The 25,568-nt window shown below is 43.7% G+C and overlaps 1 protein-coding gene across 2 annotated transcripts in view; it reads left to right on the top strand.

Moving 5' to 3' along the window:
• Positions 1–25,568, top strand: part of NCOA6 (nuclear receptor coactivator 6) — a 66,166-nt gene that overhangs the window by 11,473 nt on the left and 29,125 nt on the right. For both annotated transcript variants that reach the window (XM_077459140.1, XM_077459141.1), the window contains exons 2-9: positions 7,448–7,559; positions 7,656–7,890; positions 10,494–10,649; positions 16,957–17,079; positions 17,174–17,308; positions 19,054–19,854; positions 21,817–21,963; positions 24,180–25,236. In XM_077459140.1, the coding sequence (XP_077315266.1) occupies positions 7,683–7,890; positions 10,494–10,649; positions 16,957–17,079; positions 17,174–17,308; positions 19,054–19,854; positions 21,817–21,963; positions 24,180–25,236 (2,627 nt within the window). In that variant the 5' untranslated portion in view covers positions 7,448–7,559; positions 7,656–7,682. The remainder of the gene's footprint in view (positions 1–7,447; positions 7,560–7,655; positions 7,891–10,493; positions 10,650–16,956; positions 17,080–17,173; positions 17,309–19,053; positions 19,855–21,816; positions 21,964–24,179; positions 25,237–25,568) is intronic.

The raw sequence follows: 25,568 nt of genomic DNA on the forward strand, positions 1-25,568 counted from the left end.
CGCTATTTTATTCCCTAGGGTCTCTGCTAAAAAAAATATATATAATTTTTGGTGCTTCTGAGTGATTTTCTAGCAGAAAATACAGGATTTTTACTTGTAAGCAACAAGTGTCAGAAAAGATTTAGTCTTTAAATGGTTAAACTGAGAACTTCTACACAGAGAGTTCAGCCCATTGAAGAAGAAACATTGTATCACTTTGATCTTTTCTTGGCAGCCTGCCCAGAGAGGAGGAAAGTCCTTCACTGATGTCTTCAGGCAACTTACATTGACTTCTATTACAGAAGTCTTTTGCAAGTCAAGCTGAACATGTAATCGGCTTTTTTATCAGCACAGTCGGCCGATGCCGATTAATAAAAAAAATGCCAAATATCGGCCGATATATCGGTCGACCTCTAATTTTAATCGCATTTCTATAGGTACTAAGGGGCATTGTTAGTGGATAGCTATTGTAACTCCTTTAGCCCTATTGATGGGAGAAGGTGCATGGAACCATTGATTATATGGAAAAAGAGGCATACGAGGGGTCGACCCTGCCATGTAGTATGTCTCTGGCAGAAAGACTATCTCTGCTTTCATGTGACGCAGTTCTTGCCAGCCGAACAAAGCCCTCTCACTTTATACGATACAATCTTCATTCTACCTATTATTCTCTCATTACTTCCATAAATCTCTTACTATGCTGCTGCGCCTGAACAGTGTCTGTTCCCAACCTTCTGAGCTCTCTTTCCTTGGATGCATCTGATGAGAAGAGGGAGGGAAGAAAAAAAAAACACAAAATAAATTCAAAACTCATAACCTATTATGCCACTGTCTGTGCCATCCCTAAAGGGAGGATGAATCCGGGCAGAGGTGTCCCACCTGTACCCGGAGTCCCCCCCCCTTCAGAAAACAAAGTCCCTCATCTCGGGACTGACCTATTGGGGGGGAAAGGATGGCTAAAAACATGAACAGGATACCTTGTGAAACCACGGGCCTTCCATTTATGTTCTTATACCATTCTTATTTAGCTGTACTTCAGCGCATTGCCTCCAATATCCCCCAACAAAGGGGAAAACAAAAAAAATATTTTGGGAGAGAGAAGGGGAAAAAGGGAAGGAAGGACAGAGGGAAAGAAAGCAAAACAGCATCCCCCTCCCCCCCCCCGATCCTACTCTAGGCAATCAGCTTATTTCCTATTAACCCTTTTAACTTTGCACCCCTATTCAGGCATGTCCTTCTAAGACCTGTCTGTCCATATCAATTTTCTGTCGACCTTTAACTGACACTTGTTGCCACTGTTCTGGTCGTTGTATTGCTGGTTTACAATTATTCAGTCTCCAATACAGAAAATCCACCATGGGGAGCTCCAGCACCTCTGTGAAATGTTGCAAATCATCTTTAGTTTTATGTATTTCTGTTTTCCCATTCCATGTTGCTATACCCTGAAGGGATATCCCCAGCGATATTTAACATCAACTGCTTGTAGGACTTACAACAAGGGTTTAATCATTCTTCGTTGCATAAAAGTTCTATATGATAAATCTGGAAATAGAGGCATAATGGCTTCTTTCGCTGAATATCTATGTATTTTACAAATAACATCTCTTGGTTTTCTGCATATTGGGGGGAGGTAAGGGCACAATGGAGTCTATCTATTTCAATCTTATCTGGTGCGGAAGGCCCCAGAATTAGCTGAAACAAACTGATTACCTTTGGAAGCAATTCAAAATGTTGTTTTATTTCAGGTAGGCCCCTTATACGTATATTTTGCCTACAATCTCTATTTTCCTGATTATCCATCTGATCCAACAGAGAGTTCAGCACTTCTTCATGGTATTGTGTCATATCTTGGATATCAGCCACTCCATGTCTAATATCATCTTGGCCCATCTCCATTTCCTTCACTCTACACAGTGCCCCTATATCCTCCCTTAGCCCCTCCGCAGCCTGCTTGCAGGACGATTCAATAGCGTATAAGTAATTGTCATTCTTTGTAGGAAGTGCTCTCAAATGTTCTCAAGTCCCAATCCACTACTAACTCTATTAACTCTGATTGAGATGCACTTTGTTCATTATTAAGGTCACAATACAAAGGGTTAGCATATTGCACTTGCCCTGTAGAGGCTGTCTCTGGATTCATCCCAAGTCCTTTGCCGATTTTTGCAGATTCACTGCTGGGCTTTGTCGTACCGAGATTTTCATTTTCCAAGGATTCAGCCATCCCTCTTGAGATTCCCTCCACCTCCTGAAGATTTGGACCACCTCCAGTACATTCACCCTCTGGGCAGACAAATTTCATCAGCATGAGCCATGGGGTCTCTCCCTTCTCCAGAGAGGTCCCTTTCTAGGTTTATGCAGCTCTGCCTTGAGCTTAGGGATGCATGGTCGCTGCCGGGTACTGTAATTCCCCTTCCTAAGCCCAGCACTCCTCGGCCCTGTGCAGGGGGATCGTGTCCAGCCCTCCCCGTTCCTCTTTAGATCAGGGGAGCAAACTTCCTTCCCTCCTGGCCGGGGTTTTCTTACTTGCACTCCCTGGGTCCACTTTCTGCGCCATAAGGTAGGCTTTGAGTCCGTTCACCTGGCTCTTTCCTCCACCGCTGAGCAGTAGTGTAGCTGTGCGGCTGCGTGTAGACATGCCGTACCTGGCCAGGAGCCCGCCGAACCACCGCTGCTTGTCTTCCTGGAGCACGGGGATCACGGAGCAGCATGCTCAGTCAGCGTGTCTGTTCATGTCACTCCCCCTTCTGGTGTTATACATTTCATTTGGATGTTAAACACAGCTGGATAAAACGAAAACGTCTTCATTTCAGGCTGCAAAGCAACAAAATGTGATTATTTTAAAGGAGGATGATTCTTTTCTATACTCGCTGTATCAGTAGCACTGACACATTCAGCACTCAATACACCTAATGTGTGACATTGAGTGTGAGCTCTGTTCAGCTCATAAGATGTCATGCAGAGAGGACATTTGCATTTGCTAGAATACATCCATTCCCAGCATTTGGAAAAGCAGTGCTTGGATGGCACTGGGTACTTTAGAAAAACCAGTGGGTATGAGCTCCAAAGAATAAAAAAACTGTGTTGCCAGACCATCATTTTAACAAAAATCTTCCCACAGGATTATATGATTATTTCACATATTTAATTCATGTTATTTTACCTGTAAAATGTACCTGGTGTAGACATCCAAAAGCCCTGAGACTTCTGCTGGATGCACCATCTTGGTTATGATGGCAGCAGCTCCAGCTGGTTCAGAGTTGTCAATCGTGACCCATTATAACATTCCCCTTCCCTACAGCTACACAAAATATTATGTAGGGAGGTGAAGAGTGGGCTGAAGGAGCTGGGCCAGCACAGAGAGTAATTACACTACCAGAGGAGGAAAGCTATGACATGCAAGGAGGGGAGGGGGCTGTGCTAGGGAAATAACTTTTTTTTTATAGGTATTTATTTATTTTTGTCACATAAACAAAAAGAAAATGTAGCCATTTACTGTAGCAAAGGGCTACGTAAGGACCAAAAATATTTAAAACATTATACACAAGATAATGTACAAATTTAGCATGTATTTTCCCACACATCACATTAAATTCCCACACATAGATACAAACACACTACACCCCCCCTTTTTCCCCCAAAAATGGGTACACACGCCAGCAATACAGGTTTAACCAGACAAGTAAGAGTTAGACAGTTGAGAGGTAGAGACATAGGCCCATTGGGAGGCAGGGATGTCTGGCAATTGGGATGTAGAGACATTGGCCTATTGGGAGGCAGGGATATCTTGCCTTTGGGAGGCAGCGATGTCTGACCATTGGGAGGTAGAGACATCGGCCCATTGGGAGGGAGGCAGGGATGTCTGGCCATTGGCAGGTAGAGACATCGGCCCATTGGGAGGGAGGCAGGGATGTCTGGCCATTGGGAGGTAGAGACATCGACCCATTGGGAGGCAGGGATGTCTGGCCATTGGGAGGTAGAGACATCGGCCCATTGGGAGGGAGGCAGGGATGTCTGGCCATTGGGAGGTAGAGACATCGACCCATTGGGAGGCAGGGATGTCTGGCCATTGGGAGGTAGAGACATAGGCCCCATTGGGAGTCGGGGATGCCTTGCCATGGCTGACATCTTAGTACATTTTATTTTTGGCAAGCTCTTCCTGTGTGAATGAGCTTATATTTAGGCAAAGCAGAATTCACCAGGCAATAGGCCTGTTGTAGATGGAATTGGAACACATATAGGTGCATGTCAAAAAAAATTTAATGGCATCAAAAAGTTCTTTTATTTCAGTAATTCAGTTTTAAAAGTCAAAGTCATATATTATATAGATTCATTACACACAGAGTGATATATTTTAAGCATTTCTTTCTTTTTAATTGTGATGATTATGTCTTACAGCTAGGGAAAACCCCAAATTTTGTATTATAGGAAAATAGAATATTGTGAAAAAGTTCAATGTTCTAGACTCATGGTGTCACACTCGGCTAATTAACCCAAAACACCTCTAAAGGTTTCCTGAGACTTTAAATGATCTCTGTCTGGTTTAGTAGGTTACACAATCATGGGGAAGACTGCTGACTTGACAGTTGTCCAGTAGACAGTCATTGACACCTTCCACAAGTCGCAAAAGGCCATTGCTAAAGAAGCTGGCTGTTCACAAAGTGCTGTATCCAAGCATATTAATGGAAAGTTGAGTGGAAGGAAAAAGTATGGTAGAAAAAGGTGCACAAGCAACAGGAATAACTGTGTTCTTTAGTGTATGGTGTAGCAAAGGCGATTCAAGAATTTGGGGGAGATTCACAGGCAGTGGACTATGGCTGGAGTCAATTCTTCAAGAGCCACCACACACAGACTTATCTAGGACCTGGGCTGCAATGGTTGCATTCCCTATGTCAAGCCACTCCTGAACCAGGGACAACGTCAGAAGCATCTTACCTGGGCTAAGGAGAAAAAGGACTGGATTGTTTCGGCCCTACTTACGTCAACTGAGTGAGCAGATAAGCCTCTCCACTTGTTATATGAAAGAATCAGCAAACTCAGTACAGCATCGTCATATGATTGATGTGGACATCAGGGACACTGACTGGTGACAGTATGTTAAAAAAAATGAAGTAATCTTTTATTACGTTTTTTTTTTTATTTGTTTTTTTCACATCCTGTCAGAGTAACACTGTACTAATCTCAGGCCCCTTTCCCACTGACGGACCGTTCAGGTCCGCCCTCAAAACTGGTCTATTGAACGACGGATGTAACGGGCTCCCGCTGTGTACAATCACAATCCTGGGGCGCACACCCCTAACCCAGAAGTAGGCAGCGACATACCAGTAGAGCTGCAAAATAAATCGTTACAAAATCGTGATCTCGATTCAACCCCCCTGACAATCTCTATTGCAGAGTTTGCTGATTCTTTCATATAACAAGTGGAGAGGCTTATCTGCTCACTCAGTTGTGAAGAAAAAAAAAATCAGGCAGTCTGCCAAGTTTTCAACAAGGTGTAAATGCAGGAAGTTTAACCACTTAAAGTCTAAATCTTTTTCGGACACCTCTTTAAGTTAAAATCAATATTTTTTTCTGGAAAATTACTTCGAACCCCCAAACATTATATATATTTTAGCAGAGACCCTAAGGAATAAAATGGCAATTGCTGCAATATTTTGTCACACTTTATTTGCCCAGTGGTCTTTCAAACGCAATTTTTTTGGGGAAAAAAATATACGTAAGTGAATAAGAAAAAAAAATGAAACAGTAAAGTTAGCCCAATTTTTTTTTTTTTGTTTTAATGTGAAAGATGTTACGCCACGAGAATCGTGATCTATCTTCTAAGCAAAAGAAATTGTGATTCTCATTTTAGCCAGAATCGTGCACATCAGCCACCACCTGTCCGCAGTACAATGCGGGTGCGTGTTAAGTACAAGGGCTCTTTACACTTGTGATACAGTTTAGCTGCATTTTAACTACCCTCCTCCCACACTGTAAAGGTTGCCGAACATGATTATGTGCAAGTCTCACCCCCGATGCTTTGCAGCAAAAACTATACACTCTGTTGTATCGGGCAGGCAATACTGTCACCAAACACAACCCATTCAAGTGAATGGGGCTGCACTGCAACGGTTTTGTAATCTGCACTGTGATGCAGCATTTAGGGGCAGTGAGGGGGCGACCTATCACCAATTTTCTGCCTCTTAAAAGCAATCCACGGTGGATCATTTTTTAGAGGGATGACAAGGTCTGCCACACAGCTAAACTTAGCATAGTGATTTGAAGAATCCTGAATTTGCATTTTATGGCAAGTGTTCTTACAGCCCCCCAATGGCTCAAGTTCCACTTTAAAATATAGGAAACCCTAACAATACTTTATTGGTCGCATCCCTTTGGTCTGGTAAATTTTTTTTATACCTGTCGTATAAGTGCCTTTTTTATTCAGCAGGTCTGCTGGGACCCTCTGATCGTTCCCAAGAGAGGCAGAATGGCGGTCTGCCTATGTAAACAAGGCAGAATGCTGTTCTGTGACAATGGAAGATGGAGATCTGGGTTTCTGCTAAGCAGGAACACAGATCTGTCTTCTCACAGTTAAAGCACCTCCCCCACACAGTTAGGAACACATTTAACCATTTGAATGCCCTTGATGGTTAACCTCTTCCCAGCCAGTGTCATTAGCACAGTGACAGTGCATAGCATTGATCACTGTATTGCTGTCACTGGTCCCAAAAAATGTCACTTAGTGTCTGATTTGTTCGTCGTAATGTTGCAGTCCGCTATAAGTCGCTGATCGCCATCATTACTAGTAAAAATAAAAATTCCTTAAGAATATCCCATAGTTTTGTGCAAACCAATCAATATACGCTTATTGGGATTTTTTTTTACCAAAGATATGTAGCAGAATACGGATTGGCCTAAATTTATGAAGAAATTTAAAATTTGTATTGGATATGTTTTATAGCAAAATGTAGAATTTTTTTATTTTTAATTGTCAGGAATCAGTAAGTAGAACTCTATGGAAATGCCGTTTGTGACATTTCAATAAAGTTCTGTGAAAATAATTAAACAGCGTGGCTCGCTGGTGTGAATGGCCCCTAAACATTTCTGAGTTTTTGTTTTCTCCTTGAAACACACACATATTCTACAACACACCATGGAGCATCAGGTATCATCCAAAACTTTTATTGCAGAAAGATCAAATCACAAAGAACCAAGTGCTTTCTGCAATACAAGTTTTGGATGATATCTGATGATCCACAGTGTGTGCTGGTGAATATGTCCGTTTCATGACAAGCCCAGTTTCCATATGGTAGTTGCTACATCACCCACTACTCTAAAGTCTATGTCCAGGAAATTATGCGGTGGGACTATGGACAGTACCTTGTTTTGGACTTGAACTCAGTGCAACCTCCCACAAGTGTACACTGGTGTAGGTTGCACATTCAAGGTAAAGTAATATGCATATTTACATTACTACTTTTTTTTTTCATAGGGTACGTCCAGGAACTCCAGCTACAAATTGGTTTAAAGATGTCTGCAGTTGCCTTTCTGTTGAAGAGAGCAAGCTGTTTAGAAACGTAGGAGGAAGAACTTGATACAAATCGGTAACAGAATCATCAACACATTTCTGCAGTTAATATGGTTTATAAATGTTTTGATTGTAAGATACGATTTTATTTATTTTTGTAACCCCCAAATAGAGACGGACAACTGCAGGACACCCAACTATGGACCTAAGAGAGAGTCAGGCCCAAACTCTGTCCCAGCCTGGCCTAGAAATTGATGGGGACGAAGATTCTGGTATTGAAGATGAACCCAGAGCAGAAGACAGGAACTCTACTATCTTTGTTTCCTTTAAAGGGGATATAAAAGACCAAGACTTGCAACAGAAACTTGAAAAGATAATATATGGAGTGCCTGAGCTGATTAACATGGGTAAGCCTCCATATGTTGCAAGTAAGCCATTTTCTTTGAAGGTTCAGTTCCCCCGAAGGTGATATTTTAGTTATAGGTGGTGCCTGGTGGGTGAGTCAAACCCTGTCTGGGATACTCCAACAGCAAGATCTCCCATAATTCCTGACTCTGACCCTGTTCACTGGGGGGGGGTTGGTTTTTCCCACCCACTTTTCCTTGTTCCAGCTACTTCTGTTCCATTTTTCATAATGAAAAAACGAATCAAAGTAAATTTGTAAAACAAGGAAATCTCACCACTAAGAACCAGAGAGATACAAAACTCCCCAACATTGAAATATATTAGGCCCCTTTCACACTGAGACGCTTTGCAGGCGCTATAGCGCTAAAAATAGCGCCTGCAAAGCACCCTTAAAGAGCCGCTCCTGTGTCTTCAATGTGAAAGCCAGAGGGCTTTCACACTGGAGCAGTGCGCTGGCAGGACACTAAAAACAAGTCCTGCTAGCAGCATCTTTGGATCAGTGAAGGAGCGGTGTGTATACCGTTCCTTCCCATTAAAATCAAGGGGCAGCGCAGCTATACCGCCAGCAAATCGCTGTTGCAGCAGTGCTTTGCGGGTGGTTTTAACCCTTTCTAGGCCGCTTACACCTGTAAGGGAAAAGGCATAATGACTATTATACACCGCATAGTAGTTCATTATGAAATACTTATCTTAGAACGAGGCACCGGCATCTCACTCGGTCCATGCCGAGGGGGCTGACATGTTCCCTCGGCGTGTCTTCCGGGTATCGCGGCTCCGGCGCTGTGAGTGGCCGAAGCCGCAATGTCGTCACTCTCGTCTTCCAGGCAGGGTCTCTTCTGCCGTACTTTCAGCTCAGAATCCCCAGTGTGCATGCGCCGCTGAAGTCGTCAGCTCATTGCGAGGGGAATATCTCCTAAACCGTACAGGTTTAGGAGATACATTTTTTTACCTACAAATAAGCCTTATTATAGGCTTACCTGTAGGTTAAAGTTAAAAATGTAACTATAAAACCGCTTTAAACCCCAGTGAAAATCTGTGGAATGATTAGAAGACTGCAGTCCACAAATGGTCACCATCAAATTTGTCTGAACTTGAGCAGGTCTGCAAAGAAGAGTGGGCAAATATTGCAAACTCTAGATGTGCAAAGTTAACCTATCCCAACATACTAAAGTCTGTAATTAAAGCAAAAGGTGGTTCAACAAAATACTGACACAAGGGGGTGATCCTTTTTCCAACTCAGTGACTCTGTTTTTGATTTTTTATTATTTTTTGTGACATGTTGGTGTTATATCTTTCACTTGGATGTTGTAAGTTGAACTGAGTAAATAGAGTTGGGTGAAACAAAAACTGGGTCTGTCTTAATCTCAGGCTGCAAAGCAACAACATGTGAATATTTTAAAGAGGGGTGATCCTTTTCTCCGCCCGCTGTGCCCATTTGTTCTGCTGAATATGTTTAGCTGCTAAAGGTTACTTCTGTCTCTGTTTTTGTGTCTTGCTGATGTTGGATGTTATAGAAGTGTTTTTCTTCATTGCTTTAAATTAGGGCTGCAACTAACGATTATTTTCATAATCGATTAGTTGGTCGATTATTGTTTCGATTAATCAGTTAATAACCTTAAAAAAGAAAAAGTGGGTCAAATTGATGTTCATTTTCAACCACAGTGACGGGACAATTTGGAAATGGAAAACTTCTTAGTCAAAGGAATTTTCAGACAGTGTATGTAGTTTTGGTTCAGAAATTACATTCATTTTAAAAACAGAATGTTAAAAACAACTGAAAATTTCAAACAAAATTCTTTCATTCAGCAAATGTACAAAGATTTTTCGTCTGAATATTCTCATCTGAAAATGGATCCGTGTGACCAGCATAAGGCTCGGTACACACCTATGCAGTTTGCTTTTGATCTGTTTCTGAAGTGCCTTTTGCTGTGCATTTTGATTTTTGCGCACGTGATTTTACTGCAATTTGCATTTTTTTTGTGCAGATTATAAAAAGAAAAAATTACTGCAAAAACGCATTACATGCTTTTCTGAAGCTTCTCCATTGAAGTATATTGAACCAATAAAGCACCATTTTGCATTAAAAGTCTCTGACCCTTTTAGATGTGACCGTGTCCCATAGGAAACCATGTAAATGAACTGTAGTGCGTTTCTGCAAAAAGCACCAATAAACATAGATGTGAACCAGGTCTAAGACTAAGTTTAGTAACATAATGGGGTTAAAACTAAAATGAGCCCTTTATAGTAGAAAAAAAGCAGATAATCACTACTAGAAGGGGTTCGTTTTTTTACTGTAGAACAGTGAGTAATATTTACAGTAGCGATTATTTGCTCTTTTTGTACTATAAAGGGCTCGTTTTTTTTTTTTTAACCCCATTATGTTACTGGCCGATTAATCGATTATGAAAATAGTAATCGATTAATTTCATAATCGATTAGTTGTCGATTAATCGATTAGTTGTTTCAGCCCTACTTTAAATAAAAATGACTCCTAGAAATCTGGTTACTGCAAGAAGCGTCTTCACATCACACTATTAACCTACAAGGCCCAATTTTCATAATTTGTGTACTTCCTAATGTCATAATTTTCTACCTTCCCTCTTAGAGTGTGGCCAGATGAAGTTAAAAAAGGTGGAACCATGGAACAGCGTTCGGGTCACATTCAACATCCCCAGGGAAGCTGCAGAGCGATTGCGTCTTCTGGCTCAGGGCAACAACCAGCAGCTGCGGGATCTGGGAATTCTGTCTGTCCAGATAGAAGGTTGGAATATTATGAATGGTCACATACAGCTGTGTTTTATTATAATGCTTTCATTACATTTAAAGCTGACCACTAGGTAAACAGCCAAATACACAGATAAAGTACAAATATTGGAGCTGTTTTACCTGCCAAATGATCTGCATTTCTGTTCATCCAGTTCTGAGATTTAAACATCTCTGCCAAACAGCACAATCCTGCCTGGCAGGGCAAGAGGCCTGATTTGTCTCTGCTGCAGTAAAGTCACACATATAAAGGTTTTGTGCCTTACCAGCTTGTGACTGGACAGTGAAAGGATGTTTCATCATCGTCTAAAACTCTGCCTCCAAACTTTTTTGGATTTTAAAAGTTTAGTTTTACTTTAATGAATGCGGAGCTGTAATCAGTTGTACCTTTTTATACCTGCCTGGGGTTCTACTTTAAAGCTGAAGTCAATGAATTCAGCCTCTTTCTAAAATATGCCAGATTATTATGGGTTAAAGTGAATGTAAGGGTAATTTTCTTTTTCTTTAACTAACAAACATATCATATTTACCTCCAGTGTGCAGCCAGTTTTGCACAGAGTAGCTGTGAACCTGCTCTTCTGGGGTCCCCCGGCGGCTCTTCCCCATATCTGATACCCCCCCCCCCCCCCGGAGAAGCGCTGCCCTGGGGGGGTTATCTTGCAGGCGCACTTCTGAGTCCAGCATTTGCATCTATAGACACAGAATGCTGAACTCGGCCCTGCCCCCGGCGTCCTGCATCAGCATCATTGGATTTGATTGACAGCAGCGGGAACCAATGGCTGCGCTGCTATCAATCTATCCAATCAAGATCCAGAGCCTGTGGAGAAGGAGCCAGCATGTCCCTGCCGACTGAATGAAGGGGTTCAGGTAAGTAAAACGGGGGTGGTGACTGCCAGGTGTTTTTTCACCTTAATGCATAGGATGCATTAAAGAGGGAAAATATTAAAAGCCAGCAGCTATAAATACTACAGCTGCTGACTTTTAATAAATGGACACTCACCTGTCCCGGGGTCCAGCGATGCCGGCAGCCGAGGCCAATCGATCGCTCGGCCCTCGGCTGCTGCCGCCACCATTCTAGGTGAGGGAATCAGGAAGTGAAGCGAATCGGCTTCACTTCCCGGTTCCCTACTGCGCATGCGCGAGTAGCGCAGCGCAATAGGAATTCTCCGCGCTGTCACTGGGACCCGTGTGTGTCCCAGCAGACAGCGCGGCAGGGCAGGAAATGGCGTAGACTCCCACGGGAGTCTATGCCCGGAAGTGGGTGTAAATACCTGTCTTTGACAGGTATCTCCACCCCCCTTCCCCCTGAAAGGTGCCAATTGTGACACCGGAGGGGGGGAGGGATCCGATCAGCGCAGGTTCCACTTTAGGGTGGAACCCCGCTTTAAGGTGAAAAAACATGTACCTTTATGACCCCTTTTAAGTCTGACCAGGTGCATGTCACCTCATTGCCTTTATCTTTTTAATATCCTCTGATAGCTGTACTCCCAGAGCTCAATAAAACTGTCAGTTGTAAATAAGAGGTAAGTCCATGAGGTGGCATGCACCTCGATGTACTTAACCCATATAGTAATAGTATTGCAAGGCCTAAAATCTTTCCCAATCCATTTTCTCTTTTGTTGTTTGACCCCAATCGAGAGATATTCCCTTACTTCTGTCTCTGTGGGACCAGGATAAGAAATAGTGGAGCATTTGTCACTAGAACAGGAAGGCACAGACAGCAATTTAAAAAAAACAAAAAGGTCTAACCCTTTATCACACTACTAAAAATGTATGTTAGTCTGTGTACCCCCATTGGAGAGAGATTTCATCAATTCTGCCCTATAAGGAAAGTGAGGAGGAATCTCTCCAAAAAAGTAACAGACAACCATAATAATCTGACCGAGGATATAACCTTTCCCTATTCTATCAGAAACCGTTTCAGGTGTTTTGCTGTTGTTTTATTAAAATAAATGTGATATTAAACCCAAAAACAAACATTTATTATATTGCTGGTTACCAATTCTTAGATTTGGTGGCTGCAGTTTTTTGTTTTTAGACTTTCTTTCCTTTATTTTCACCTGGTGATCTGGCCACTAAGGCCTCTTTCACACTGACGTCCCGTTCAGGCCCGCCTGTCAGTTTTTCAGGCGGACCTGAACGGGTGCTCCATAGAGCTCTATGGAGCGTCGGATGTCAGCGGTGACATGTCCGCTGACATCCGACCCGCTCCGATCCGAAAAAGTGTAACGGAGGAAAAAGCTATTTTTCCATCCGTCTGCGGATCGGATCGGGTGACGACGGGCACTGCGGTCTGTCGTCATCCGATCTCCCATAGGGGAGAGCGGCGCTGTGACAGGTCCGTCCCTGCGCAGTGTGCAGAGACGGAGCTGTCATCTCCCTGCTCAGCGGGGATCGGCGGAGTGATCCCCGCTGAGCAAACGGATATCCACGGGGCGGATCAGAACTGATCCGCCCCGTGTGAAAGGACCCTTAGTCTGTTATATTTTATATTTAACATTTTTTATATTTTAACATAAAAAGCTGTACTTTAGATACTGAATAGCAATTAGAGGGATGAGACAAACTATTTACCACTGCCAGAGGTGCTTACAGTGATCAGCTTTTATTTTTTTTATGTAAAATCTTTATCCCAAAAGGAACCAAAATTGTTACTGTAACCTAGGGCTTGACAGATTAGCTTGGAATCTTGGAGCCAGCTAAAAAAGTTAAGTGACAGTTTTTAACAAATCTTACGGGTGGAACATGTAACATGTTCCCGGATGTGAACCTATCCTTTAGGGCCCGTTCACACCAGATGCAGTTCCATGCGCTTTTTTCCTGCACTAAAAATGCATGCACAGTGTTTTTCATGTATTCCAATGGCTCTAGTTCACACCATGCAGTCAGTTTCCGGTGCAGAAATTGACTGGAAACTGACTGCATAGTGTGAACTAGAGCCATTGGAATACATGGGGAAAACACTGTGCATGCATTTTGTGCAGAAAAAAAGCACACAGAACTGCATCTGTGAACTGGCCCTTAACCCCTTGCCAGCCAGAGCTGTATTTGCGTATTTTGCACACGTTTAAAAAATAATTTTAGGCCTAAAGATTACATAACCCCCCCCCCCAAACATATTTTCTGAAAGCAAGAACCCTAGATAATAAAATAGTGTTCCAATTTTTTTATGTCACACAATATTACCATAAAGTTAATTTTAGTGGGCACAAAAACGCAATAAATTACCCAATTGTTTGGTAAAATATAAAAGCATTGAGTAAATAGATACCGACATGTCAAACCTTAAATATGTCAGTACCCAAAATTTTCCATAGGTGACACTTTAAAAGCCCCCCATCAGTTTAGCGTTACAGAGGCGGCCTTGCTCTAGATTTATTGCTCTCATTCAGGTGTGCACGCCGATATGTATCGAAATTGATGTCTTCAGGTGTAGGAGCCCTTCTGCGTGCGTTTACATTTGTACGCGAGTATATGCGGGGCTCAATTTTTTTGGTGAAAGAGGGGATTTTATGTGCTTTGGTGTAACTTTTTTTTATTGAAAAAAAATATATATATCTTTTTTGTTTTTTACTTTTTTTTTTTCCCCATCACATAGGGGACAAAAAAAATTGACTCTTTTTTTTGGTTACAAGTTCTCTTTAACCACTTGGGATCCGCGCTATTGCCGAATGACGGCATTAGCGCGGACCTAGATTGCCGGGACTACGTCTATTGACGTCGTCCCGGTTACGAGCGGCCTGCGCGCCCCCTGAGGGGCGCGCTCTGTGATCGGCGAGTCCGTGAGACTCGCCTGATCACCGATCCGTGTAAGGGGTCGATCCCGACCCCTTATCACGTGATCAGCTGTCAGCCAATGACAGCTGATCATGTGATAAAACGGAGCCGGTAATCGGCTAGTATTCCTCCTCGCGCTGACAGCGCGAGGAGAAAAAAAAAAAGCCGATCGCCGGCGGCCGTGTTCGGGACATCAGTCCCGATCACGGCCAGCAATTCAAGCGGACACCTGCCCCCTGCCAGTGCCCACCTGCCACCCGCAGTGCCATCCTGAAATAAAGTAAGTGCCCCCCTGTCAGTGCCACCCAGCAGTGCCCAAAGTGCCCACAGTGCCACCCAGCAGTGCCCACAGTGCCACCCAGCAGTGCCACCCACAGTGCCACCCAAAATCTGCCTCAAAGGTGCTGCACCCCAGTGCCGCCCATCAGTGCCCAGCAGTGCCGCCCATCAGTGCCCAGCAGTGCCGCCCATCAGTGCCCAGCAGTGCCACCTATCAGAGCCACCTATCAGTGCCACCTATCAGTGCCCATCAGTCCCATCTATCTGTGGTACCTATCAGTGCCCATCCGTGCCACCCATCCGTGCCACCCATCCGTGCCATCTTATCTGTGCCCATCTTTGCCCATCAGTGCCGCCTTATCTGTGCCCATCGGTGCCGCCTTATCTGTGCCTATTAGTGCCGCCTTAACTATGCCTATCAGTGCCCACCAGTGCAGCCTATCAGTGCCCACCAATGCAGCCCATCAGTGCCCACCAATGCAGCCCATCAGTGCCCACCAATGCAGCCTATCAGTGCCGCCTAATCAGCGCACTTCAATGAAGGAGAAAAATGACCCGTTTGCAAAATTTTATAACAAACTATTAAAACATGATTTTTTTTTTTTTTGCATCTTTTTTTGTTTGTTTAGCAAAAAATAAAACTCCGAGCTGTAACTAAATACCACCAAAAGAAAGCTCTATTTGTGGGAAAAAAATGATAAAAATTTCATTTGGGTACAGTGTTGTATGACCGCGCAATTGTCACTCAAAGTGCATCAGCGCTGAAAGCTGAAAATTGGTGTGGGACTGAGGGGGGTTTAAGTGCCCAGTAAGCAAGTGGTTAATGAGACATCCACCCTACATATCTCCCCTGTGTTCCACGTCACTTTTTGGTCAACAACTAGAAGGGAGCTGAATTTTTTTTTTGCCCTCTGTTAACCCAGCCATTTCCTAATTGTATCTTCGGAGCCACAAATAAAGAGCTGAGGGTTATTACGCACGTGGATTTCAAGAACAACCTCCTGCGCTAGATTGTGGTGCTTGGAGCCTGATAAGTTGTCCACTTCTCCAGCTTATAGGTATAGTGCTGACATGCCTTGCTGCCCTCTTAGGACTGTGGGTATCCCTTTATACAGCATTACAAATCGAGAGAGAGAGAGAGAGAGAGAGAGAGAGAGAGAGAGAGAGAGAGAGAGATCATCTCGAGAGAGAGAGAGATCATCTCGAGAGAGAGAGAGAGAGAGAGAGAGAGAGAGAGAGAGAGAGAGAGAGAGAGAGAGAGAGAACGCCCCAGCCTAGCGTATCACCACTGTAACACTTGTTTAAATGAATAAAGACAAGTATTATACACACAAAAGCATGACCTAGACAGGTGTATGAAAGTATACAAGTGAGACTGCCACCAGATCTACATTATTGATTCAACAAGTGAAGTGACAAGTGAAATTTAACTCCGCTTTCCAAAAAAATGTGGGGTTTATCACAGTTTATTCATGATTTAGCAAGGGGGGGGGTTATATTTTCACATAGAGCCTGGCAGCCTTGGACGTCTTTTTTTTCCCTTATGCCGCATACACACGATTGGAATTCCGGCCAGAAAAAGACTGATGAGAGCTTTTCATCGGAAAATGTGACCGTGTGTATGCTCCATCGGAATTTAGCTGTCCGAATTTCTGCCAGCCAAAAATTGGTAGCATGTTCTCAATTTTCCCGACGGAAAAACTTTCTATCGGAAATTCCGATCGTGGGTATGCAATTCCGACACGCTAAAAATCAAGCATGCTCAGATTCAACTACGAGACGGAAGCTATTGAACTTCCTTTTTCTAGTCCCATTGTACGCGTTGTACGTCACCGCGTTCTAAACTATCGGAATTTGGTGTGACCATGTGTAGGGCAACACAGCTTGAGCGGAATTCCGTTGGAAAAACCATCAGAGATTTTTCCGACGAGAATTCTAGAGGCGATTCAGTTCGCATTGTGCGCTATACAAGTCATTCATTCATTCATTCATGTGCACGCAGCATTAATAAATAAAACCATCATTTAAAAACTGCATTTTGTATTTACTAAAGTTATCTGATGAGCTGAATCATTTTAAGTGTGACAGATATGCAAAAAAATAAAAATCAGGAAGGGGGCTAATACTTTTTCACAGCACTGTATGGTAGGCGGTTCCAATCGTTTACATGCATTTTAAGTTTTCTATATGTTTTTTTCCTACCATGACCCATCATGGATTTGAATTTGTTTTCTACTGATATTTTTCAGGAGAAGGGGCGATAAATCTTGCATTAGCTCAAAACCCTGCACAGGAGGTTAGAATGAATGGACCAATGGCAGCAAGTAACACAATGAGAATTGACCCAGGTTTTGCAGTTCAGGGCAGAGCAGGTATGTTACAGCAGCTAATTCAGAAAGTCAAAGCCTTTTTGTTTTCATTACTACTATAACTAAAATATTTTTTGACTATTCTGTTACCATCCAGGCCTCATCAGGATGAACAACCCTGCTGCCGCAGGCACCATGATGTCCCAAGGTCCCCATGTTTCATCTTCTATGATGGCTGTAGGTGGCAATGCTGAACTCCAACCAAGGACTCCAAGACCTTCTTCACAGCAAGGTGTTGTAAAGAAATACTGTCAGTTATTTTAACCACTTCCTGCCCGCATAACATCATATGACGTTGTGGACTTAGAGATATCTGAATGATGCCTGCAGCTACAGGCATCATCCAGATATCTTATTTTTTATTTTTTTTTCCAGCCAGCGATTCCCTGCAATGTAAAAGCCATCCTAGCTGCTCAATCTGCTGGATTGCTTTTACAGGCAGTGGAAGGGGACCACCTTCCAGTGCCTCTCTGAAATAAATACTGGTCACTGCTGCTCTCTTTGTGGGCAGGGCGACTGGTCTTGCATCTGCCCTCCTGTAGCTGTCTGTAGGCAGCCTGTTAGGGGGGGAGCTTCTGGGTCCCTCCTACAGCTTACAGGCTATATACAGCCCAGTGATATCATTGCACAGGGATCTTATGCATAGAAAGTAGATTTGTTCATCCTTTGTGTCTGTTGTGAAATAGATATTAAATAGAAATAGATATTAATTAATTTTGTGCCCACGGCTCAGCTTTCAAGACAACCTGTCAGCATTAAAAAAAAAAAAAAATGGGGACTGCTATTGCTAAATTTCCTACCCTGACATGTTACTATAAACATTTAGGCCCCTTTCACACTTGTGCGACCTGAAAGTCACGTGATTTTTGCTGTGCTGTTGATGTTGATGCAACTTTAACCACACTGCAACACCGATCTCGATAAAGAGCCTCTGACGGAGGCTCTTTACCACATGATCAGCTGTGTCCAATCATGGCTGATCACAGTGTAAACAGGAAGAGCCATCTTGCAGCTTCTCCTCACTCGCGTCTAACAGATGTAGAGTAGAGAGCCAATCGGTGGCTCTTCTGAGAGGGGGGTCTGTGCTGATTGTTTATCAGTGCTGCTAGCCTAGGGCCACCAGGACCACCAGAGATCCCCACAAAGGATGCCCACCAGGTATATGCCAATCAGTGCTCAGGCAGATGCCAATCAGTGTCCATCAGCAATGCCTGCCAGTGCCGCTTATCTGTGCCCATCAGTGCCACCCATAAGTACCCATCAGTGCAGCCTTACAGTGTCGCCTATAAGTGCCCATCAGTGCTGCATATCAGTGCCCATTGTTAGTGCCACCTCATCGGTTTCTGCCTTATCAGTGTCTGTCAGTGCAGCCTCATCAGTGAAGGAGAAAACGTATTTATTTACAAAATTTTGTAACAGAAACAAAGAAAACGTGTTTTTTTTTTTTCTTCACAATTTTTGGTCTTTTTTTCTTATTTGTTTAGCATAAAATAAAAACCGTAGAGGTGATGAAATACCACCAAAAGAAAGCTCTATTTGTGGGAACAAAATTTTTAAAATAGTTTGGGTACAGTGTAGCATGACCGCGCAATTTTCATTTAAAAAGTGACAGAGCTGAAAATTTACTTGGGCAGGAAGGGGAGAAAGTGCCAGTATTGAAGTGGTTAAGCAATGCCTGTGTAAACATGAGGTCTACAGACCTCAAATTGCATCAAAGTTGGACCAAAGTAGTACAGGGACTACTTTGAAGTCGCTGAGACTTGAAGTCGCACAGATATGAATGGCACTCATTGGAATACATGGGGAACGACTTCTCATGCGACTTTGCAGTCCCAAGTCGCAGGACAAGTAGCACAAGTGTGAAAGGGGCCTTAGTAGAAAAAAAAACGTAGGTTTGCAGTTTGTAGGCATGGATGTTTTACATTTAGAAAAAAAAGGTAAAAGTGTCAATGCCTCATGAAGTGTTTTTCCCCTTAGATACCATGGATCCCCTTGCGTCTGGCTTAACAGTTCAGCAGCAGAGCCATCCGTCTGGTTTCCTGGCACCTCAGCTCCACCAAATACAGGCAGTTGTAGGCAACCGACCAGCCAATCCAGCCAACTTTCAGCAGTTTCAGCAACAGGCTCGCCTGCCGCAGCATCAGCAAGTTTCTCAAGGCATTCGTCCTCCTTTTGCAACTCCTGCACAGGTCCCTGTTCCTCCAGGCTGGAATCAGCTTGCGTCAGGAGCCTTGCAGCCTCCCCCGGCTCAGGCAAATATGGGGGCTGTTGTTCCCAATCAACAGTGGAAGAAATCTGCATTGGGTGCAGGAGGGCCATTACAGCAACAGCAGCAATTTACACAGAGACCGTCTCTGTCAGCAGTGCAGACACCGTCCCACCCTCCCCCTCCTTACCCATTTGGCAGCCAACAGGCATCCCAAGTTCACTCTAATTTCCCTTCTATGGCTAACTCAAATCAGTTCAGCACACCTCCAATGAAACCAATGCAGGGGGGACCTCCGAGGGGGATGACTCCAATGCAGCAACCCCATCTCTCCAAATCTCCAGCCTCATCTCCTTCTTCCTTCCAGCAGAGCTCACCTGCATCGTCCCCCACAGTGATCCAAACCCAGCAACAGGCTATGGGACCCCGACCAGGACAAGGCAGTTCATTGCCTCAGGGTTTCCAACAACAGGCTGTCAGCTCTCCGGGGCGCAGTAGTGTGATTCCACAGGGGAGCACAGCAGGAAACTTTATGATGCAGCAGAATCAAGGTCCACAGGGTATTCATGCAGGTATGTCATCCAAAGCTGTCTAATTTAAACAGCGTGTTGCCCTGATGACTGTAAATCTAGCAATGATAACTGTGTCTTTTGAGTATTAAAGTGGTTAGATATTAGTAGTAACTGATGGATGTATGGTAAGGTTTAATGAATGCTCATTAGAAAAATGATTTTATTAAAACACACATAAGCCAACACATATTAGGAACATTTGAAAGCTGAACTCCAGAGATAATATCTTTTGCATACTTACAGTGGGTCAGCTTGGTCCACTGCACACTGTCCACAGGGGGTTGCTCGCTTGGCACAGCTGCCATTCATGTCCTTTGATTGGATGAGGAGGGGCAGTGATGTCACAATCCCCCCCCCCCCCCCCCCCAAGAATGTTGTCATTCATGTTTATTCTGTATTTGTTGAATTTTCTCACTGCGCATGTTCATTTAGAACATCACTCCAGGTAGACCTGACAAGCGAAGGAAGTCAATGTCGCTGCCTCCATTGGCGAGATTGACACCTCGTGAGCCCCGTCGCCTGGTATAGATTTTAAGGGGAACCCCTACGCCAAAAAAACGTCACGAGGGTCCCCACAAAGTCCATACCAGACCCTTATCCGAGCACGCAGCCCGGACCCCACCCCAAAGCACCTTGTCCCCATATTGATGAGGACAAGGGCCTCTTCCCGACAACCCTGTCCATTGGTTGTCGGGGTCTGCGGGCGGGGGGCATATTGGAATCCGGGAGCCCCCTTTAATAAGGGGGCCCCCATATCCCGGCCCCCCACCCTATGTGAATGAGTATGGGGTACATGGTACCCCTACTCATTCACCTGAGGGAAAAATTATTAATAAAAAAAACACAGGTTTTTAAAGTAGTTCATTAGACAGCTCCAGGGGTCTTCTTGCCGGGCTCCTCCGCTATCTTGTGCTCTTTTACTAGCGGAGGAGCCCGGCTTTCTCCTTCGTCGTCGCCGCTGTCCGGGGGTCTTCTTCCGACTTCGGGGGTCCTGTCCCAATCTTCGCTTCTTCTGCCGGGCCTCCGCTATCTTCTTACGGCTTTTACTAGCGTTGGCCCATCGCCTTCTTCTTCTCGTCTTCCGATGTTAACATGACGCTCTCTCCGGCCGTAATGCCAGGGACACGTTGCGCAGCGATTTATATAGGCATAAGGGACACGTGGTGACCCCACCCCTTATGATGTCACAGTACCAGGTGACGGGGCTCGCGATGTGTCAATCTTGCCGATGGAGGCGGCAACATTGACTTCCTTCGCTTGTCCTGTCTACCTGGAGTCATGTTCAAAATGAACGGACTTTACTCCATTCATTTCAAAAGTCCAGCGGACTAGCACACAGATGAGTGGATTGTCCGCCGGACTGCCGAGTCCGGCTGACAATTTTGTGTCAAGACTTCTTTCAAAGTCCGTCAGACTTTTGGGAAGAAAAAGTATGCTGGAGCCCACACACGGGCAAAAAGTCCGCCGGATAGTCCGATCGTGTGTATGCGGCATAACTGACACTTTGCAGAAACCTGTGACACTAATACAACAAATATGCACCGTCACTGTACTAATGACTTGCTGGGAAAGAGTTAAACATCTAGAGCAATCAAAGGGTTAACTGTGTGCCTAGCCAGTGTTTCTGTGTACACAGTGTGCTGCTTTTGCTAGGGTATGAGATGGATTCTAGTCCCTGCTTTGCAGAAACACAGAATCCACCCCCCCCCCGTCAGAACGCCGATCTGCCTTGTTTACATAGACAGATCCCACTTCTGCCTGTAGGGAATAAACACAGAAGTGCAGGGTCATGTGTATATAGTAAAACTGCTATAGGACGGTCAGCAAGTGGTTAAGCATGGTCAGCAAGTGGTTAAGCAAAGAGCATATTTCACCCACTAGAGGTTTTCTATACAAACTAGTTGTGTAAATTGCAAAATACTAATCTCATTTTTACAAAAAGCTCTTCCTTTACTCTCCCAGGAATTCCTAAGCGACTGCTGCCTGGCTTTTCAGCAGGGCAAGCAAATGCCAGTTTTCTGCAGGGACAGACCCCACCCAGCAATGCAGGGTCACCAACTAATGGTGGCACAGCTCAGCAGCAAGCTACCGCTGCTGGTCAAGGAGCAGGTAAGACCCATTGCTATCTATCAATCACAGCAAGTTTTGTGAAACCGATTGTCTTCGTATCCAAACAGGTTATGCTTTGTGGTTTAATCCTTTATTTGCTTTTTCTTTTCTCTTTTTAGACTGATAGTTGAAAAGATGAACTCTAGGGAAAAATGACCACCACAGCTACAGTTTTTATAGTGAATAGTGACTTTAGCATGTAACTTTATATAGTATAGGCAACAGTAATGTCCTACTCTAATTTTACAATTTCTGCTTATGAAATCAATACTGACATACACTTCTTGCCATTCCATATCTCTCTTACCTTATGTCCAGTGCTACAAAGATTTGTTTTTTTTTTTGTGTGGTATGTTGGGGAGAGCAAACGGTCAATTGTTGCTAAGTAAGCCCTACTTAAAATGAATCTGAACTAAAAAAGAAGATTTTCTATGTTATCCACTTGCCTTCTGGAAGATTTACCCCCCTTCATCACCAGGCCATTTTTTGCTATACGGCACTGCGTTATTTTAACTGACCATTGCACGGTCATGCAACGCTGTACATACATTTAATTTATGTTCTTTTTTTTTTTCTCCCACAAATAGATCTTTCTTTTGGTGTTATTTGATCACCACTGGGTTTTTTATATTTTGCTCTATAAACAGAAATAGACTTTCTGCAATAAAATACATGCAATAAAAAAAAATCGAATTTCTTCATCAGTTTAGGCCAGTATGTATTCTGCTACATATTTTTGGTAAAAAATCCCAATCAATGTATATTGTTTGGTTTGCACAAAAGTTATAGCGACTACAAACTATGGGATATCTGTAATGGATTTTTTTTTTTTATATATATATATATATATACTAGTAATGGTGGCAATCAGTGACTTATAGTGGGACTGCAATATTGCGGTGGACAATCTGACACTCCCGCTTTTGACACTTTGTGGGAACCAGCGACACTTAAATAGTGATCAGTGTTAAAAATATGGACTGTCACTGTACTAATAACACTGACCAGAAAGGATTAAACATCTACAGTGATCAAAGGGTTAAATGTCTGCCTAACAAGTGTTTGTGTACACTGTGTGGTGTGTTTACTAAGGGATGTGCTGGATTTTATTCCCTGCTTTGCAGAGAAACAAAATCCACCACTTATCTCCTGACAGGACGGAGCTCTGCATTGTTTACATAGGCAGAGCTTCATCCTGTGTCTCGCCTCGATCAGCGAGTATTGGTGGACATACATTGATTACCAATGTCCACTCGTAATATCGTGTACCGGAGTGTACATGCTTGGCACTGTTGTGTCAAAACAGCAACTCATCTAAATCTCCAATTACTGATGCTTTACAGTAACTGGAAGTTATGGAGATTGGAGATCTGCAGGCATTGGCTATTTTGACAGAACCCCAGCACCCACTGATCAGCTTCTGCTCTGACTAATCACAGCAGAAGCGACGCTCACACCGAAACCCAAAAGTGCTGAATCACGTACTAAGTGCGTGATCCGCCACAGAAGATCTAGTCTACCGCCGTATAACTACGGTCGGCAAGTGGTTAAAAAGAACATCTAGAAATGTTAATGATGCCTAAAGCAGTACCCTGAAACATCTACAATTTGTCTGGAATTTCTCCTAAAAAATAGTAGTGTACTTCCTGGTATGTGAGCATGCAATTTAGACCATCATGTGAGCATAAAATGAAAAATGCATAAATGTGTTACGTTTGCAATCTGATTTTCATAATAGTCAGTTGATTTGGAAAATAGAGGCAGGTGAAGTTATAGAATAGAATGAGAATAGTAATAGAATGAGTTACATTTCCAGTAGGTGTCGAGCTTGGTCCTGCTCATTTGCACATGAGGCTCCTCCCTGTTGGTCGTCATTTGTGATAACTGACTTAGGAAGATGTGAAAGGGGGGGTGGGGCCAAGCTCAAATTTTACATAAATAGCCAAGATTTGCATATAATTTGAGGCTGAAGTTAACCCCTACTTTTACTTGTGTTCATTGTGTGTTCGTGTTTGGGACAGTTTTTGTGGAATAGTGATAGGGAAGTGTCTAAAACGCTTTTTTTTTTTTTTTAAAGCGACCAAAAAAAATAAAATGGTTTCGGACGGAACACTTTTTCCTATTTGTAATAATGTAGGACACATACTGCATTCTGTAGTTGTTTTTATTGTGCATAAAGTGTGATGAGTAACACTAGTGATTTGCTTAACTTGTAGGTGGCCAGGCTAATGGATCATCCCATGGTCAGCTGCAAGGGTCTCATAGTGGTGGCAACATGATGCAGACTAATCTGATTGGACTTCATAACAACCTAAATAACCAGCAAACCAGTGGTAGTGGTGTGAGCCAAGTTGGTATTGGTGGACTGCACAGTCAGGCCCAGCAAGGACAACAGTCCCAGATACTTGGCATGCATCAACAAATCATTAACTCCCAAGGACAAATGGTTAACCTTCAAGGACAGACTCCTCTGAATGCCCAAGGTCAACTGGTACTTTCAAGAGCACAGCTCATGTCGCAGGGACAGATGCTGGCAGGACCTCAAAATCTGGGTCAGACACCCCAGAGGATGACACCCCCAAAGCAAATGATTCCTTCTCACAGTCAGATGATGACAGCCCAGAATCAGGCTGTAATGGAGCAGATAATGCAGGGAAATAAACAAGGATTTAACAACCAAAATCCAGGGAGTGTTATGGTAGGAACTAGTCAAATAATAAGGGGACCAGCCTCTGGTCTAGCCAACAGCATGGTTCAATTCTCAGGGCAGGCTATTTCCCAGCAGGGAACAGTGGGTGGTAATCCTTCACAGGGTGTCAACATACAGACTCAGGTCCTCCGTCAAGCTGGACCAGGACAGCATCTTCAGCAGCCCCATGCGGAAACTTCTCAAGCTACTGGTGACTTAGGGAATATGTTGTCTGATTTACCCATGCAGCAAACAGGCAATATGGCTCCACAACATCCTCAACACTTGCAGAACATGCCTGGAAATAACGGACCTGGACAACACTTTCCTGGACACGGCCTCTCCTTCAGTTCTCCATTTGGTCAAGGTGGCAATGGAAATCAGCTGTCCTGTGGACAAAATTCAAACTTCCCTGTCAACAAAGATGTCACGTTGACCAGCCCTCTCCTGGTAAATCTTCTTCAGAGTGACATATCTGCTGGTCACTTTGGTGTAAACAGCAAACAGAACACAACTGCTGCCAAGCCAAAGAAGAAGAAGCCACCAAGGAAGAAAAAGAACCAACAGGGGGAGGAACATATGAAGTAAGTGATTAATGGTACCTGAAGAAGAATATGTTGTGGTTGATGTATTAAGTATGCTGAGCTTGCAGAAAAGAAAGCTGACCTGTTTTGCATGAGTTTGATATTGCTAATAGTGGAGAACCATTGGACTTAGGCTATGGTTCAGCAGGAACCGGATGAGATGTGAACCATGTATGGGCAGGCTGAATGTACCCAAGTTGATCATCCATTCGATCAATTTGAGTATAACCAGCTTTCAAATTTTCCATGTGATTGTTGCTAGTGGTGTTCTCCTGGTGGGGACGGCTTCCCCCAACCCCCCCCCCTGCCTGGAGAACCCAATGGCTCTGCAG

The sequence above is a fragment of the Lithobates pipiens genome, unplaced genomic scaffold, assembly GCF_037356315.1.
Source record: "Lithobates pipiens isolate NorthernLeopardFrog02 unplaced genomic scaffold, aLitPip1_a1.2 Scaffold_28, whole genome shotgun sequence".
Classification (NCBI taxonomy): domain Eukaryota; kingdom Metazoa; phylum Chordata; class Amphibia; order Anura; family Ranidae; genus Lithobates; species Lithobates pipiens.